At 33.8% G+C, this 17,898-nt stretch overlaps 2 protein-coding genes across 4 annotated transcripts in view; one reads left to right on the top strand and one right to left on the bottom strand.

The window, feature by feature from the left end:
• The window catches only part of TMTC3 (transmembrane O-mannosyltransferase targeting cadherins 3), a 102,454-nt gene extending 98,634 nt beyond the window's left edge, over nucleotides 1–3,820 (bottom strand). Inside the window, exon 1 of the mRNA XM_072772991.1 lies at nucleotides 3,756–3,820. The gene's annotated coding sequence lies outside the window, so the exon portion shown is untranslated. The remainder of the gene's footprint in view (nucleotides 1–3,755) is intronic.
• The window catches only part of CEP290 (centrosomal protein 290), an 87,016-nt gene that overhangs the window by 1,696 nt on the left and 67,422 nt on the right, over nucleotides 1–17,898 (top strand). For all 3 annotated transcript variants that reach the window (XM_072772989.1, XM_072772988.1, XM_072772990.1), the window contains exons 4-13: nucleotides 459–528; nucleotides 793–839; nucleotides 3,493–3,636; nucleotides 7,924–7,977; nucleotides 8,716–8,868; nucleotides 9,244–9,426; nucleotides 10,062–10,151; nucleotides 12,330–12,452; nucleotides 13,278–13,401; nucleotides 17,234–17,406. In XM_072772989.1, coding sequence (XP_072629090.1) covers nucleotides 459–528; nucleotides 793–839; nucleotides 3,493–3,636; nucleotides 7,924–7,977; nucleotides 8,716–8,868; nucleotides 9,244–9,426; nucleotides 10,062–10,151; nucleotides 12,330–12,452; nucleotides 13,278–13,401; nucleotides 17,234–17,406 — 1,161 coding nt within the window. The remainder of the gene's footprint in view (nucleotides 1–458; nucleotides 529–792; nucleotides 840–3,492; nucleotides 3,637–7,923; nucleotides 7,978–8,715; nucleotides 8,869–9,243; nucleotides 9,427–10,061; nucleotides 10,152–12,329; nucleotides 12,453–13,277; nucleotides 13,402–17,233; nucleotides 17,407–17,898) is intronic.

Raw genomic sequence — 17,898 nt, 5'->3', positions numbered from 1 at the left:
TGAGGAGCCATGAGAGGTTTTTGAGCCTAATTGATAAGTGCAAAAGTATGCCTTAGGAAGGCTTCAACTAGGTATATTAATAGGACTAAGTGAAGGGAATTGAAGCTATTTAGAGATAACATGGTGAAGAAGGTTAGATATAAGATTATGGGCTAGAATAATGACAAATGGAATAGAGAAACATAGTAGAAAGCATTACAAAGGGCAAAGTTACAGTACTGGATATAAGACTTGAGGGAGAAAAGAGGAATCAATATACTTCAAGCTGTTAGGAATCTAGGAATTATGTCCTTAAGAAAATCATCTATTCATTCAACAAATATTTACTGAAAGTCTCCATATCCCAGGCACTGAATGACAAATAAATATTGGGAAAGCAAATGAAACAAAGTTCTCATTTTCATTTTCAGTGCGTATGTAAAGGCATATTGAAATAACCTTTCTTTTTTAATGTTTAGATGAAAGCTCAAGAGGTTGAGCTAGCTTTGGAGGAAGTTGAAAAGGCTGGAGAAGAACAAGCAAAATTTGGTAAATGTCCTGGAAAAGTTTATCACAATGTTAAGTAGGGGGGCTTCTGTTTAATATACTCTATAAAATATACATGCTCAGTTTATTTTGTAAGAAATTTCTAGCATTCATATTTCCTGGATGAGGTATAAAAGTCATTTTTTCTTATGTTACTTATTATAATCATGATGGAGTCTTTAGAAATAATTTTATTACTTTGTTGAAATTTATTTAAAAGTTTGTTTTGAGATGAATCTGACCAATTGAAACTTTTTTTTTAAATAGAAAATCAATTAAAAACTAAAGTAATGAAACTGGAAAATGAACTGGAGGTAAGTTCTTTTCTATTACCTAGGGGGTAACTGTTGTTTATTTTGAATTACTGTTTTCGATTTTTTATCATTGGAAAAAACCACAAGAATGACATTGTGTTCATAATTAGTTGTTTGTTCGACATACATTTTACACGTTTACCATGTACCTTAAGTTCTTAGGATTGAACATCCAATAGTGAACAAAATAAAAATATTCAGTCACCCCCCCAAAGCTTACAATCTAGAGAGGTGTACAGAAGACTACTAGCAACTGAACTGAAGTGGAGGAACATGGGAATTTGAGGAATACTGGTGGAAGGATTTGGTAGAAGTAGTTTTTGAGAAAATTAGGAGCCAAATATGAATGTATTGTTAACAAACCAAAGATTTTGAAATTCCTGACAATGTGGGAAGGAGTGTGATACAAATGGATTAGCCTTTAAAAGGGGGAAAGACCTTCTTCCCTTTTTTTTTTTTTTAAGATTTTATTTATTTATTCATGGGAGACACAGAGAGGCAGAGACACAGGCAGAGGGAGAAGCAGGTGCCCTGTGGGGAGCCGGAAGTGGGACTCATCCCAGGACTCCAGGAACACGCCCCCAGGCCAAACGCAGGCACTAAACCGCTGAGCCACTCTGGGATCCCGACCTTCCTTTGTAATGGGAAGAATGGATGTGTGCAGAAGCTTTTATGTTTATAGGTTTAGTACCTAGAAGTTGAGAGGTTGGAGTGAAGGCCCATTTGCTAAAAATAAGAGTGGAAGATGTGTGATCAAATTTTAAGGAAAATTAAGCTTGAAATACTTGTGGAATATTTCAAGTACTCAGTGGAGAATGAGCTGGAGATTAGGGGATCTGGAGTCAGACAGTTTGAGTTCAAATCCTGATTCTTTTATTTACTAACTGTGAAGTGGGATGAGTTATTTTTGTTCCCTATAATATATCTATATTCTAGAAAAATATCAGTCATTCTCAATAAATACTTACTAAATGAATTATGAAATCAGATTGATTCTGTTAGTGTTTAGACAGCTACAGTAGAATGGAAGGATAGGACAGTGGGAGATATTGGTAAGAAAGTGGTTGATTAAAATAATGATTATGAAATCTCAGCTGAATGGGTAAATCAAGATTTGAATGAGAGGTTAGAAAGGGGTCAAGGAATTAGAGGCTCCTGTGAAGTCAGAGGGTGGGTATACTAGGAACCATGAGACAATGTTTGCACTGGACAAGGTTCTGGTGTGGGCAAGAGAGTGGGAGGCTATAGTGAATTCAAGAAGCATGTGAAAAAAAAAAAAGAGAGAGAGACTAGAATGAAAGTTATATGGGTATGAAAACTGCTTATGAGGTCTTTTGGTGGAACACTATGAGCCATGTGCCAAAAATTGCCAACGAATTTTGAGGGGGCTCAACTGGGAAGTTAGTAGTTTGCTGCTACCATGAATAGGTAGGGATTGAATAGCTGGTTATCATGTGGAATTCATAGCAGCCAGAGTTTTCATAAGATGGTGGAAGAATGATAGCCTGAAAGTTGCAAGTTGAGGTAAATCAACACCTTCTCTTGACCCTGAGGTCTATGGGATGTGAAAGAATGAGCATCTTCCAAAGAATTCCAAAGTATTTAGTATACTAAAGGAACCAAATTGCAGCTAAGGAGGGGAGATGGAGAACATGATTCAGTAAAAGGGCCAAGAGTGTATTTATGTATTAATATTTTATTAATGTATCTTGAAAGAAGATTTTTGAGAGCACAATAGAAAGTGTTCTGAAGGAGGAAAAGAGTAAGAAAAAGCTATTTATTTTTTTTATTTTTATTTTTTTTAATTTTATTTATTTATTTATGATAGTCACACAGAGAGAGAGAGTGAGAGAGGCAGAGACACAGGCAGAGGGAGAAGCAGGCTCCATGCACCGGGAGCCCGACTTGGGATTCGATCCCGGGTCTCCAGGATCGCGCCCTGGGCCAAAGGTGGGCGCCAAACCGCTGTGCCACCCAGGGATCCCGAAAAAGCTATTTAATATATAAGAATAACACAGCTGTATGGTAAAGAGATGAATGTGAGACAGGTAGATGCCAAAGGATATGTTTTGGACTGTGACCGAAAATAACAGGAATATGAAGTGAAATGGATTTAATCTGCCACAAGAGTTTTTTTTTTTTTTTTTTTTTTTTTTTTATGTAAACTCTATCCCCCTAACGTGGGCCTCAAACTCATGACCCTGAGATCAAGAGTTGAATGCTCTACTTACTGAACCAGCCAGGTGCCCTAATCTGGCCCAAGATTTTAAAGGTGATCTTGGTCTGAGCCATCCAGTACAGTAGCACTAATCACTTGTGGCTATTTACACTTAAATTCATTACAATAGAAATTAGAAATTCATTTCCGTAGTTGCAGTGGCCACATTTGAAGTTCACAAAGCCACTTGTAGATAGTGGCTCTGCTACTCAACCATGCAGAGAACATTTCCATTATCCTAGAAAGTCCTGTTGGACAGCCCTGGTTTAAATAGGGTACAAGGGAAAGGGTAGTTTAAGAGCAGCAGAGGTCAGTGTCTGGGTGGATTTTACATGATTTTAAACATCTGGTGCTGATTATATATAACACAAATTTAAAGTCAATTTGTTGTTGAGTCTTCTAATGGGATTGATTTCTACTTTTGGTTTATTTAAGTTGGCACAGCAGTCTGCAGGTGGAAGAGACACTCGGTTTTTACGTGATGAAATTCGCCAACTTGAAAAACAATTGGAACAAAAAGATAGAGAATTGGAGGACATGGAAAAGGAGTTGGAGAAAGAGAAGAAGGTTAATGAGCAAGTAAGGCATATTTCCTCAATGAATTTTAACTGTTTAAGTTATCTAAAAACACCTGATTATGTTTTTATAATGGCAACTATCAATTTCTGTGTTTTATGTGAGAATAGATGTATGCTTACCTCTAAAGTTTTGTATTACTGTTCATGTTTTCATTATATCTTTGAATCAAATTCCATGGTTTTAGGAGTACTTCATATTGTGCAATAAATACCTATATGTAAAAAATATATAGGTTCTTAAAAAGTTTGTTAAAGCCAGCATTTTTAAATCCATGTGTATTTTAAATCACAACATTTTGTCTTTTAGACAAATATAGTTATTACCTTTTGGATTATTGTTATTTAGAAAATAATTCATCCAGTGTTCTCTTAAATTTAGTTTAAGGAAAAAATTGTTTGCAGATGTATTTAGAAAATCCTGTCAGAAAACAAATTTCCTATTTTGCCTCACCTGTTAGTAAACTTTTATAGAATCTGCTGCCTAAGCATAGTAACATTCCATCCCTGATTCCCAGAAACTTTCACCTTTGTGTCCTTTTAGGTCAATATTTCATTACATCCTAATAATATTTGTCCATTGTTCTCTTAGAAGTAGAAGGCAATAAATTTTAAGTAAACAACAATGGTTATAAAGTGTTGTCGCTATTTTATAAGGTTATAAGGTGTTACAAATTGATTTGTAAAGAAAAACTTCCCTATTCTTGATATATTTATTTTCTTACATAATTAAAAGATTCATGTAAAAGTGATCTATCCATACCATTTTTGTGCTGAAAAATGTATGGATTGATGCCACCTAAAGGTTAGGAATAAGTTCTTAGAGGATTGTCTGTTTAGTTGACTTAATAAAACAAAGCAGACCTATGAATTTCTTAATAATCATTAAGGACTCAATCTATGATATACAGAAATAGATTTGCTTGTTAGGGGGATATCTGTCATTTTCCGAACTGTTCTTCCATCTAGCCCATATTAATCAACTTTTTGTCATTCATATCCATATCCTGTTAATCAGAACTATCTTGTCCATTCTTAGACTACTATCTATTCATAGAAACAAATACAGAAAACTTGAATATATGGCCTATGTACCATTCCAGTTGTTAGATTCTTTGAGATGGAATATGAGTTATTGGCAATTTCTTCTTTGCCCTTATTGAGTTTAGCTTGCCAGAGACTGTTAGATGCTAGGAATATAGAGGGTAATGTTATCCTGCTTCTTGATATTCATTGTCTATAATAAATGTAACATATCCCTACTCTGGGGAGGGATAACTAAATCAGTCTTGAGGTTCAGGAAATGATTTGTAAACTGAGACCTGAAGGACGCGGGTGGCTCAGTGGGTTAAGGGTCTGCCTTCAGCTCATGATTCCCCTTGATTCTCCCTTGATTCCTAGGGTCCTAGAATCAAGCCCACATTGGGCTCCCTGCTCAGTAGGGGATCTGCTTCTTTCTCTCTGCCTCTGCCCCGCCCCTGCTCGTGCTCTCCCATTCACATTCTCTCTTAAATAAAGAAAATCTTTAAAACAAATTATTAAAAACAAAACACCAAAAAGCAGACCTGAATTAGGAGTTAGTCTGGCAAGGGGATGGGGTATACGTGGTGGTTAAAGAAAGGGCATTCTGGGCTGAAGATACAGCATTTGCTAAGATCTAGAGGGAAGAGATGGCATGGTGAATTTAGGGAATTACAGTTACTCATTTTGGCTGAAATATAGGTAAAAATGGCTAGTGTAGAATCCTTATTATGTGCCAGATACTTTATAGGCACTAATTTGTTGTTCCTTGTTTCATACATATCATTTGAGATAGGTAACATTTCCCCATGCTCCAGATAGGGAAACAGACAAAGAAAGGGTAATTGTCCACGGTTACAGAAATAATAAGTGGTAAAAACAGGATTTGAATCCAAACCTACTCAGTGAGTCTGTTCTAAACCACTGTACTATCTTGCCTTTGTAGTTTAAACATTTGTGATCCTCCGGAGAGATAAGTACAAGTCAGTTCCTGAGAAATTTGGTCTTTTTCCTAAAAGAAGAAGAATTTTGAATATGAGAATATTGTGATCAGATCTATACTTTTGATGTTTATTCAGCTTTATAGAGAGTGGATTGAAGAGGACTAAGAATAGTAAAGAGACATCTGTGCTAATTCAGGCAGGTGCTGATGATGGACTAATTAAAATCATGACTGAAGAGATTAAAGGATATAGACAGGTTTAGAGATGTACGTGTAATTGGATGTGTTGAATTGTCAGGAGAGGGAGGAATGGAGAGTTTTCTGGGTTGGGCCACTGAATAATAAGGTAGTGTTATTCACTAAGTAGAGACATAAGATAAATTTATAAGGTGTGTAATTACTACTCCAGTTTTCACTTTTGTTCATGTTAAGTTTGAGATTCCAGTGGGCATATTCAAAAAGAGTAACTGGTTTTGGAATTCATAAAACGCATTGGGTAGAGGGTGAAGGTTTGTGAGTTAGCAACATAGCTATGAAGCCGTAGAAATGACTGTAAGGGAGATCTCTGAGAAATGTCTAATGAAACAGGAAGAGGTGCTTTAAGGAACAGCATAAGACAAAAATCAAGAATGTGATGTTTGAAAAATTAAGGGAAAAGAGCATCAGTAGTACTAAATGCTTCAGTGTTAAGTTCTTGACATCTCTTTCCTAGTTAAAATTTTCCAATTCAAAACACAATAGGATTATTTCTTAACTCCCAGGCAACGATGGTGATGATGATGATGATGATGATGATAGTAGTAGTAGTAGGTACACTCTTGAAATTTCTCCGGTGTTTTGCATTTTATTATAAACTTTCTCTAAACTTTTTTAATTTTATTTTAATAAGTCTTAAAAAAATTTTTTTTTATTTATTTATGATAGTCACAGAGAGAGAGAGAGAGAGAGAGAGAGGCAGAGACATAGGCAGAGGGAGAAGCAGGCTCCATGCAGGGAGCCCGATGTGGGATTCGATCCCGGGTCTCCAGGATCGCGCCCTGGGCCAAAGGCAGGCGCTAAACCGCTGCACCACCCAGGGATCCCTCTAAACTTTTTATTTTGAAAACTATCATACCTTCCTAAATATTATAGGAAAAACAATAAGCATTCATATACTCTTCATACAGATTCACCAATTGTCAAAATTTTGCCACTTTTACTTTATCTCTCCATCAATATCTTTGTATTCACATAGTTCTCTCTCTTTGCTGAGCCATTTGAGAATTAACTGCTGCATATATCATGATACTTCATGAACACTAAAATATTTCAGCATGTGTCTCTGAAAAAGAGGAGTATTCTCCAATGTAATCATTATATAATTACCATATGCAGGAAATTTAATATTTTTCAATACTGTTACCTAATATCTAGTCTCTAATTGTATTTTTTTCCTTTGGCTTAATAATGCCCTTCATAGCCCTTCCACCCAAATCCAAGGTTCCATCAAGGGTCACATACTGCATTTGGTTATTTACTATAGACTTTTAAATGTATTCTAATTCCAAACCACTGATCTTTTACATTCTGCTTGAATGAGGGAGAAAAGTGAAAAGACATAAGAGGTTTGGACATTGTTTAAAAAAAAACTGTGATAATAGTTAATAAAATTTGTTTTGGGAAATAAAAGAATCACAAATGAAATCATTTATGTGAGAAGAAAACACTCCATAATTTTTTTGTTATTTCATGCACTGAGCATTGTGCTAAGGGACTTTATAAACATCATAGTTAATTTTTACATCAATATATGAGATGGGAAAATTGGATTTAAAAGATAGTAAATGGCTTGTTTGTACTCCACCAGAAATCAGTGGACAAAGAATATAAACCTGGGCTAGTCAGATTTCAGATTGCTTCTTTTTAACCATTATGTTGTGCTGCCTTATATTTCTAAGTAATTTAAATGCTCACCAGAACAAAAAATATCCTAGCCCTGACATAGAACTGCAAAATGCTAAAGATCTTGGACAGAAAATTGCTGATTATTAGGTTTGGGCGAGGAGTGGAATAGTTTGTTTGTTGCTTTGTTTCTGTATCCTTTGGTTAGTTTTTTTTTTTTTTTTTTTTTTTTTAATCATTTAAACTCAGCCTGTTTTGTTTTTCCTAATCTTTAGATTTCACAAATTTTGGTTTATTATTCATATCTGTGATCAACATGAAGTCCTTAGTAGTTAATCATTCTCTACTTAATTAGAATTTAAAATTTAAATTGATTAGTTGAAACCTGGATTTATATTGAATTACTGCTAAACCTTATTTACTTATTTTTTTATTTTGCTATTTTAGTTGGCTCTTCGAAATGAGGAAGCAGAAAATGAAAACAGCAAATTAAGAAGAGAGGTTGGTAAAAAAATTTAGTAGTTGTAGTAGTTCAATAAATTACTTGTTAAAAACATTTTCATAAATTTATACTCTAAGCAGGACTGTAATCTTCTAAGTAACAGATGCTTCCAAGTTGGCTTATTTTTATATGAATTTGTCTCAGGGAAATAGAAAATAAATTGAAAGTTGAGGCTACTAAGTACTATGTTCATCTCTTACTGTATGGGGGTAAATTTTGCTTTGTTTTATAAGCTATTCTTTGTTAGTTTGCTAATTGCTGAATAACTGCATTTCTGTCTTTTCTTATTTTACCCAGTATTCTTTTAAATGTTTTGTTTCTCATGAAATCTTATAAGTTCTGTATTATTTGGTTCTTCTGAGCCAAATAATGTTTGTACATTGTTTATCCTTACAGGAGTTCTTATCTTTTTAACATAACCAAAATATTCCTTATTTTGGTTGATAATTAATATTCTTACTTTCTTTGATTATCCAAAATAATATCTCCTCCTAAAATTTCTTTATTGTTTTAATTTCTAATTCCTAATTTTAATTATATGTTGCCTTTCTTATTTCTAATTTTCTTTTTCCTATTCTTTTCTGGAGAACAAACGTCTAAAGAAAAAGGTGAGACTTTAAGGGTGGCGAGACCTTGGGATTTTAAAGATATGTTTTGAGATCAACTATTTAGAGGATGAAGTTTTGTTTCTCTGGATAGTTTCTTAATATAGAATATTGTATTTGGTCTGCCTTCAGAATGAGCAGCTTCGTCAGGATATTATTGACTATCAGAAACAAATAGATTCCCAAAAAGAAACACTTTTATCAAGAAGAGGAGAAGACAGTGACTACCGATCACAATTGTCTAAAAAAAACTATGAACTTGTCCAATATCTGGATGAAATTCAGGTAAAATAGAAGTCAATTCAAGGCAATGATTCTTATAAAGCTTTATTATAATATAAATCTAGTATTTGGTCCTACATTTAAATTCTGTAGTAGAAATCTGCAACTATGCATTTGGAAACATGAAATAAATTTCATCTTTAAAGTTACAAATCTTGCAAATTCACTCATTTTATATGTCTATCTTGGGCATTAAGAAGAACCAAGCTTTTTAGATGCAATCTGCTTGATATTTAATTTGATTTAATTGGATCAAACGCTACTAAAGATCTATAAAGGACTCTCTATTCTCCAACAGACACTTAAGATTCTGTTTAATTTTAATTTCGTTTAAATTTCAGTTTCTTAAGTTAACCATAGTGTTTTTAACTTTATTAGACTTTAACAGAAGCTAATGAAAAAATTGAAGTTCAGAATCAAGAAATGAGAAAAAATCTAGAAGAGTCTGTACAGGAGATGGAAAAGATGACTGATGAGTATAACAGGATGAAAGCAATCGTACATCAGACAGATAATGTCATGGACCAATTAAAAAAAGAAAATGATCATTACCGGCTCCAAGTAAGTATAACTGTTTGATTAACTCATTTGTGCAGACTTCATATTATATCATATTATTTATGTGAAACTAAAAAGTACTTTAACTTTCTAGGATATAAATTTTTGTCTTATGCTGTACTATATCCTCTTACTGTAATGTGTTGCCATGCTGGTATATTTGTCCATATGTGTTTCTTTAATCCCCTTATGCATACCTCATATGTGTCGTGAACGAATGTGTAGACAGGGTCCTGGAAAACTGATAAACATGGGGATTTTCTACTAAAGATTCCTAGAAGTCCTGTGGACCTGAAGTTAAATCTTATACCATAAATGCATCATAAATATCAGAAAACCAATATATTGCTTATTTTTTACATGATATTACCCTGGTGTTAAAATAGAATAATGCTCAAAAATATAATTCTCTATTAATGACAAATAATTATACATATGTAGTGATACAGAAACTATTAAATATCACGTCTAACTGTAGAACTGCTCCAATAATGGATATGCATTGGTAATGTGTATGTATATACATGTATGAGTATATACAGTGTGTATGTGTAATGTATGTGTAAATATGCATATATAACAAATAAGTGTATATTGCACTATTTTGCAACAATTATTGAAATAATTGTTGCTTTTAGGTGCAGGAGCTTACAGATCTTCTGAAAGCAAAAAATGAGGAAGATGATCCAGTCATGGCTGCTGTCAATGCAAAAGTAGAAGAATGGAAGGTGGCTTTTTTTTTTTTTTAGTTGATATAATGGGTTTTTCATCTGTATTTTTTATTTCAACTTCTTAGTCTTAGTTTTCTTTAAAGTCTTTATGGTAGTTAGTGACATTTTTATTAGGCAATTTTTAAAGTGCATTGTATGTCCTACTTAGAAAAGCACTAAGTATTCTCTCTTCTATAGTCCTCTAGCTTATTTGTAATATAAGTCTAAAACATAACTTACTTGTCATCTAAAATAGATAATTCTAAGTAAAATTTAAATTTTTCACATAACTTATAGGTGCCTTGTATAATGTATATATAGTTCCTGGTTTAATTTAAGTTTTTTCAATTCTCCTTCCTTCAGACCAATCAAACTGTTGGTTTTTAGTGGGAATGGGAGTAAGGAAAGGGACTTTCAGAATCATCTGAGTTTTTCAAAATACACCTTTCTTTCTCCTCCCTACTCTCCAACCCCAACAAAATCCTCTGACCTTACCATGTCAGAAGCTAGGATTATAACGACTGTATATTTTGAGAAAAGTAGGAAGTGATTCTGAATAAACCTAATTTTAAAAGCTATCACTTCTATAGTCATTGTTTCTAAACAGAGGTCACATAAGTCTTGTTGGCTATTTGGATTTGGTTATCTGGAAAGTTCAGATAATCTGTATTTTAAACAAAAGCAGTAGCAGTGACAATGATACCCTGTGGAGTCAATTGGGTCAGTAAACTTTCTGTAAAAAGTCCAGAGAGTAAATATTTTAGAACATATTATCTCTGGTGTAACCAAACTCTGCTATTATAACATGAAAGGCAGCCATAAACAATACACAAATGAATGAGCAGGGCTGTTTTGCAATAAGACTTTACAAAAACAGGCAGCAGGCCAAATTTGACCCTTGATTGAGTTTACCAACCCCTGGGGGAAAGAAAAGTTTTACATCATTTAATTTAGGGGGTAAAGATGGTAGTATATGTTTTCTTCTGCATTTTGTTTTCACTTAATATCTTTTAGGAATTATTTATGTCGGTATATATACTACTGCTTTGTTCTTTTTAATGGCTTTGTAATTTTTCTTTGTAGGTATTTATTTAATTGATAGCCTAGCCTGTTGAGTGATATTTAGCAGTTTCTGCTATTTGGTATTAGAAGCAATGTTATAATGAATATTTCATGTATTTGTTGTTTTGCAAATACATAGATTAAATTGCTACAAGTTGTCATATATATCCAAATCATCCCTCCAGTTTGACACTTGTCTTTTGGCATTATGGTACTTTTTGTTATGAAGTATTTCTTTTTGTATCATGTAGTTTATTTTTTTGTGTCTTTTGAACTCTGTATCATAATTAGAGAGAGTTCTGAGTATAAAATTGTTTTCTCTATTTTCTTCTAGTACCTCCTAGTTTCATCTTTTACATTTAAGTCTTTTAAGCATATGTAATTAATTTTGGCATGGAGAGTGAAGTATGGATGCAACAGACATACTCTGTTCTCTGAACATTATTTATTGAACACTTTATCTTCCTACTGAAATACAATTTCATTTTTGTTACATACGACACTCTTGTTGAATTTGAATTTATTTTTGAACTCTCTCCTTTATATTGATCTAGTTTTTAACCATGTGTCCTTGTTTTAGTTATTATGTTTAAATATATGAAAAAGCTATTCAGTTTTTAGATACATGTGGACATGTTTTTTGTATGAATTTTAGAAATAGTTCTTAAAAATCTTATTGGATATGTGATAAATTTATAAATTAATTTTACAAGTTGATTTTGGTATTTGATTCTTCTAGCAGAGAACACAAGACACCTTCATCCAGTGGCATTTTAAGGTTTTCTCCATAAAAACTAATTGTACAAAACTTCCTTGTAGTTGCATGAGAGTATTTACAATTCTTATTTAAAAATGGGTTTTTAAAGCTTGAGAGTATTTAAAGATTGAATTTCTAAAACAGCAAAAATTATAATGTATATTTTGAATCATTTCTTATTTGACCTTAAGGTTGTACACCCAAAAGCAACAATGATTATGCAAATAGTTGCTGATACTTACTCGCTTCAAAGTGAATTTTATTTCCTGTGTTTTCTTGAAATCTGCTAATGGTACATATTAGAGTACTTACCATAAGTGAAAAATGATTTATTAATTTTCCTCTTATGTAACAGATCCTATGTTGTTTATATCTAGTTAATTTTGTCTTCTAAAGATGATGAAATTATTGAATATCAGCAAATGTTGCATAACCTGAGGGAGAAATTGAAAAATGCCCAGCTTGATGCTGATAAAAGTAATGTTATGGCTCTACAACAGGTAAAACCTTCTCAAAATTTGGTTTATTAAAGTAGGCAATGTGTCTTACCTAGTGGCTTGCCCTGTTGGGTATATGAGAAAGTCCTTTGAAATGCAGTCCCAAGAAACAATTAGAATTAAGTTTAGAGTTAGGAATAGAGTTATTTTGTATATTTTCCTATATTGATGCAGATAATAGATATATTGTTTTGATTGGGAATTATTTAATAAGAAACAAAAACTTTTAGAAACTTAAAAATATCTTAATATTCTATTATTAATGCTTATTATGTTATATGTTGGTGCTGAAATATCCTATATAATGTGAAAAAAGCTAAAAGTTTGGTAATAATTTGACTATTACATTAAATTTCATTTTTAATACAAATGTATTTGTGTAGAAGTTATACTTTCATCATCTGTGCCCTATAGTCATAGTTCAAAAGAAAGAGGCAAATTTGGGAAGTATCTGGAGGATAAGAACAATTGCAAGGGACAATATTTTGAATGAAGTGTTACATGGCAATAGATGGAAATGGGTGGATCATGAGGAATGGTAGCATGAAAAGAGTCAGAAGAAGCTGTCAATATCAGAGTATTCTGGAATTCCCTTTGCCAGGATGTTAGCAGTTCTCTTTTTAAATATTAGAGTGACATCAGTGTACCAAACGTTGTGTGGTGCAGTTGAGGGAGACAAAGTAGTAAAAGACATTGTTTTGACCCATAGAAAATATATTCTATAATCTTGTTGAAAAAAACACAAGACCTACTTTTTTCCCCTCACTTTTAACATGCATGTTAACATCCATGAATAAATCATATGTAATATTCTAAAATATTTTATAGGGCATACAAGAACGAGATAGTCAAATTAAGATGCTCACTGAACAAGTAGAACAATATACAAAAGAAATGGAAAAAAATACTTTCATTATCGAAGATTTGAAAAATGAGCTTCATAGAAACAAAGGTAATTGATTCAATGTTTAATAAGTACTTAAATTTATTCTATGTACCATTCAATTTTACAAGGATTTTGTTTTTCTTAAATTGTCAATAGATAGATTATTGATTTTTCTTTTTGAATTTTATATTTTTAAAAATGACTTTACATGTGTTAACTAGTATAGTAACTACATAAATTACTAGTGTTTAAATTTGTAAGTGATAAGAGATATTTTCTGTAAGTTTTCCCCAATAAAAATTACATTAACTTTTATGACCAGATTAGTTAGGTGAAAGAAATGAAAAATGGTGATATAATTGATTGTAGTTATTTATCCCATTTTTTATAATTAAAAAGAATAGAAGAGAATAAAATTTTTATCTCTGTGTAGAGATAAAATGTGTAGTAGCATTGCAGGTAATTTCCAGAAGTCATTTGGCTCATCAGCATTTGAATGAACATTACCAAATTAGTATCTCATCTTATTCTCCCTACCCTGGGACATACTGCCTTGCCTAATACATGTGAACAGAAGCCCTTAAAACATCAGTGGTCTCATATTTCCATAGCAGTACATACTGTAGTTATACCAGGACACATTAATGCAAACCATTCATAATAAATTCATGACACATTTAACATAATTGCTGAAGATAAAAAAGACACAAAGGTAACTAGCTAGTGAGTTAATGGTGGTGGTGGTGGTGATTGTAATTTAGATAGTGAGGCAAAAGCCTCTTTGAGGAGATACTTGAACACTTTTAGGAAGTGAGGTGGTAAGCCAATCAGATGTCCCCAGACAATGGGAATGTAAAGGTACCGAAGTAGTAGTATACGGAGTGTGTTGAAGAACAACAAAGAAGTCTTTGTGGTTGAAACAGTGGGCAGGTGGGGCAGTAGTACGTGATGAGATCAGAGAGGTGACCAGGGGCCATATCATGAAGAGACTTAATGGTTCACTGTAAGACTTTGGCTTTTATTTTATGTGAGAAGTACCAAAGAAAGTTTCAAAGGACAGGAGTGATCTAATTTGACTTAAGCTATGTCTGCAGTAGACAACAGGAGGTAAGAACAGAAGCAGGCAAACCTGTTATGAGACTGTTGGAATACTCTGGAGAGGTGCTAGTAGCTGAGAGCATGGCGGTAGCATAGAGTTGTTAGATGTAGTCAGTTCAGGATGTATTTTGAAGGTGCAAGAAATAGAATTTGCTGACAGATCTGAGGTAGGATATGCGGGAGTTATCAAGACTTTTTTCTGAACATTGGGGGAGGACTGTGTTTCCAGCAAGTTTAGAAATGATCGGATACTTAGTTAAACAGGACATGTTAAATTTGAGATGTTTATTAGACATCTGAATGAAAGAATTAAATAGACGCTTGTATATATAGAAATCTGAGATTTAGGACAACAGTCTAGGCTAAAGATATAAATTTGGGAACCATATGACAGTTGAAGTCATGAAGCTGACTGAGATCATCAAAGGAACAAATGGTAAGAAGAAAATACAAAATTGAGCCTAGGGATTCTCTTACTTTAGAGGCTGGGGAGATGAAAAGGAGCAACCAAAGGAGGCTAGTCGGGAGAAAAATCAGGAATGTGTAGAGTTGTGAAAACCACATGAGGAATGTCATCAAGGAAGAGAATAAGCAGCCATGTTCAGAACTGCAATGCTGCTAATATATCAAGATGAGTATTGATTGATAATTGACCAGTGGATTTAGCAGTGGCCACTCTTGGTTTAAGAGAAAAGGGATACAGTTGATACAGAACACCATGGAGACTCTTTCGAGGACTGTTTGTGTGAAGGGAAGGCAAAAAATGGAGTAGTACCTTGAAGGGAAAGAGTCATGAGGAAAGTGTTTTTTGTCTTTAAAATGGAACAAATAATCATGCTTTTAGGTTAAAGGAAAGATCCATTAAAGAGGAAAATTAATACATTGATGAAGCAGGAGAGAGAGAGAGAGAGAGAACTTCTGGAACAATATCCTTGAAAAGGCAGGGGGCTGGAATCTAGCATTCCAGTGGGGTAGTTGGCCTTAGGAGCACAAAGAATTTGTCCATAATAACAGGGAAAGAAGTGGAGCATGTAGGAACAGCTGCAGTGACTGTGGAGATGACCTGATGGTGGGAGCAGGTAAAGCTTCTGTACTGATTGCTCCTTTTTTCTCAGTATAGGAAGCAAGGTTCTCAGCTGAAAGTTAGAATAGGGGAGGACAGGTTAACGTTTGAGTAGAGAGGAGAAAAGAGAAGGTATGAAATGATCATCTAGAAGAATAAACAGACCAGGGAAATGGAATATGATTGCTGAGCCAATAGCAAGGCCCACTTGTTACACTTATTTTTATATACTTATTTCTATACTTATTTCTGTATTTACAATTGTACTTTGACAGTAGGTTAAACTGCTTTTAAAAGCATGCCTGACAGCATGGGTTTTGCATATTCCAGCCACCAGGAGAAAAAGTGGCAGTTGATCTCTGCTATCAAATAAGAAAGAGGCCTTGTCTAATGACATTTCAGTCAGTCCATAGGCATATGATCCATGAAGTCCACAGAAGGTGTGTGTCCTAGAATATACTCTATATTTGTAAATATGATACTGATGGTGGTTTCTTTTCATTGGTTAGAATTAGGTTTAGCTGTCAGAGCTAGAGATCTGGAAAATGGTGGCAAAATCAAGATAGAAGTTTATTTTTCTCACTTGTGTGATGGTGTAGAATTAGGCAACCCAGGATGTTGCCCTCCTCTGTCTTGTCCAAAATGGAGCATTACCCTCATATCCACATCCCAAACAGCAAGGTGGAGGAGGTGGAGCTAGAGGCAAATAGCACATGCTGGAAGATAGGCAGACAAATATATTGTGGAGAGCCACATTGAAGAAATGAGAGTAGACACTCTCACATTCTCCATCTAGGCTTTTCACTCCAGAGAATGAAGCCCATTTCTTATAAACATGCGTGCTGTCCCACACTAGTCCAATGCCTACACGTAAGTGTATGCTCTATAAATCAGTAGAACACTTAGGGTAGGTTAGAATGATTTGCGTCGATAAAAGGAATATTGTTTTTTGGTCTAGCACCAGCTTGGTAAAATATAAGTAGAGATTTTTTTTAGCTATTAAGTTTAGCTGCAAGTGACAGAAAAAATCAAATATAGCAGTGGTTTAAACAGGATAGAAATGCATTTTTCCATGATATAAACAAAGTTGAGGCAACTGGTTTGGGGTTGGTATGATAACTGCACAAATAATCGTGTATCAGACATCGTGTAATTTGCTGCCCTGCCTATCTCAACATGTAGTATCCATGTTGTGTTCTTAGTGGTCGAGTTCCAGACGTAATATCCATATTCCAGCTAGTAGGAAGGAGAAAAGAGAAAAAATTCACTCCTCTCTCTTAAAAACATTTCCTGAAATACACACATGGCTTGTTCTTATATCCCATTAGCCCCATGACCACACCGCTGGGGTACAAGTGGAAATTTAGTCTTTATTTCAAATGGCCACGTGTCCACAACTAAAATTGTGTTGTTCTATTACAGTTCAACAAAGGTTGAACATTAGGAACAGATAGCTAGTACTTTTTGTCACAATGATCCTTCTTTATCAAGCAGTGTTTTGCAATCTTTTATAATCCATAACCCTTCAGCTAAGGTTTTCTGTTAACTTTTTAAGCTTGTCCTATCAATAAAATGAAAACAAATTTTATTTTTCAAATATAAAATTATAATATTAAAGGGACTTTTTTAGTGATGAACCACTTTTCTTGCTTCCTGTATTGGAATCAGGGATTTAAAGGAATGAGTAATCAATTCAATTAATTCATGGGTTTTGTTTGTTTGTTTTTTACCCTGTAGGTGCTTCAACTCTTTCCCAACAGACTCATTATATGAAAATTCAGTCTAAGGTTCAAATGTTAGAAGAGAAAACTAAAGAGGCTGAGAGAACAGCTGAACTGGCTGAGGCTGATGCTAGGGAAAAGGATAAAGAACTAGTTGAGACTCTAAAGCGATTAAAAGATTATGAATCGGTATGTATTTTTATCATGTCAATCAGGGAGTTTAGATTATTCTTGCCACTCCCAGACTGTTCTGTGCTATTTACTTTGTACTTTCAAAGACATTCCAGAAGTATTTTATGATAAAGGTTATCTTAGTTGGTTTATACTACACTATTCAGACCTTTGAGCAGCATTTACTTTTCAGCAGAATTGTTTTCTAACCATTTGATCAAAACCTTTTGCTCAGATAATCAGCTTTGGTGAGACAGCAAGTTTAGTTTCTTTGTAATCTGTGTCATTGTGCCACCATATGCATGTGACACCACTCGTTTATTTGCTAAAAGCTATTTCAGGGACAGTTTTGCTGCCTACTGTGCCAACACACAGTACTTACTTTGTACTTTTTGTATTTTTAAATCTGATTGCCACCAAGTCAAGCCACTAATGGCTTACTAATGGTGTCACTGATTCACTCTTATTATTCCTTTCCTATATTTTGTTAAATGTTTTTTGTTTTTTTGA

The sequence above is a fragment of the Canis lupus genome, chromosome 13 (assembly GCF_048164855.1).
Source record: "Canis lupus baileyi chromosome 13, mCanLup2.hap1, whole genome shotgun sequence".
Taxonomy (NCBI): Eukaryota; Metazoa; Chordata; class Mammalia; order Carnivora; family Canidae; genus Canis; species Canis lupus.
The sequence above is the reverse complement of the archived record's forward strand: the minus strand, read 5'-3'. Positions and strand labels throughout refer to the sequence as shown.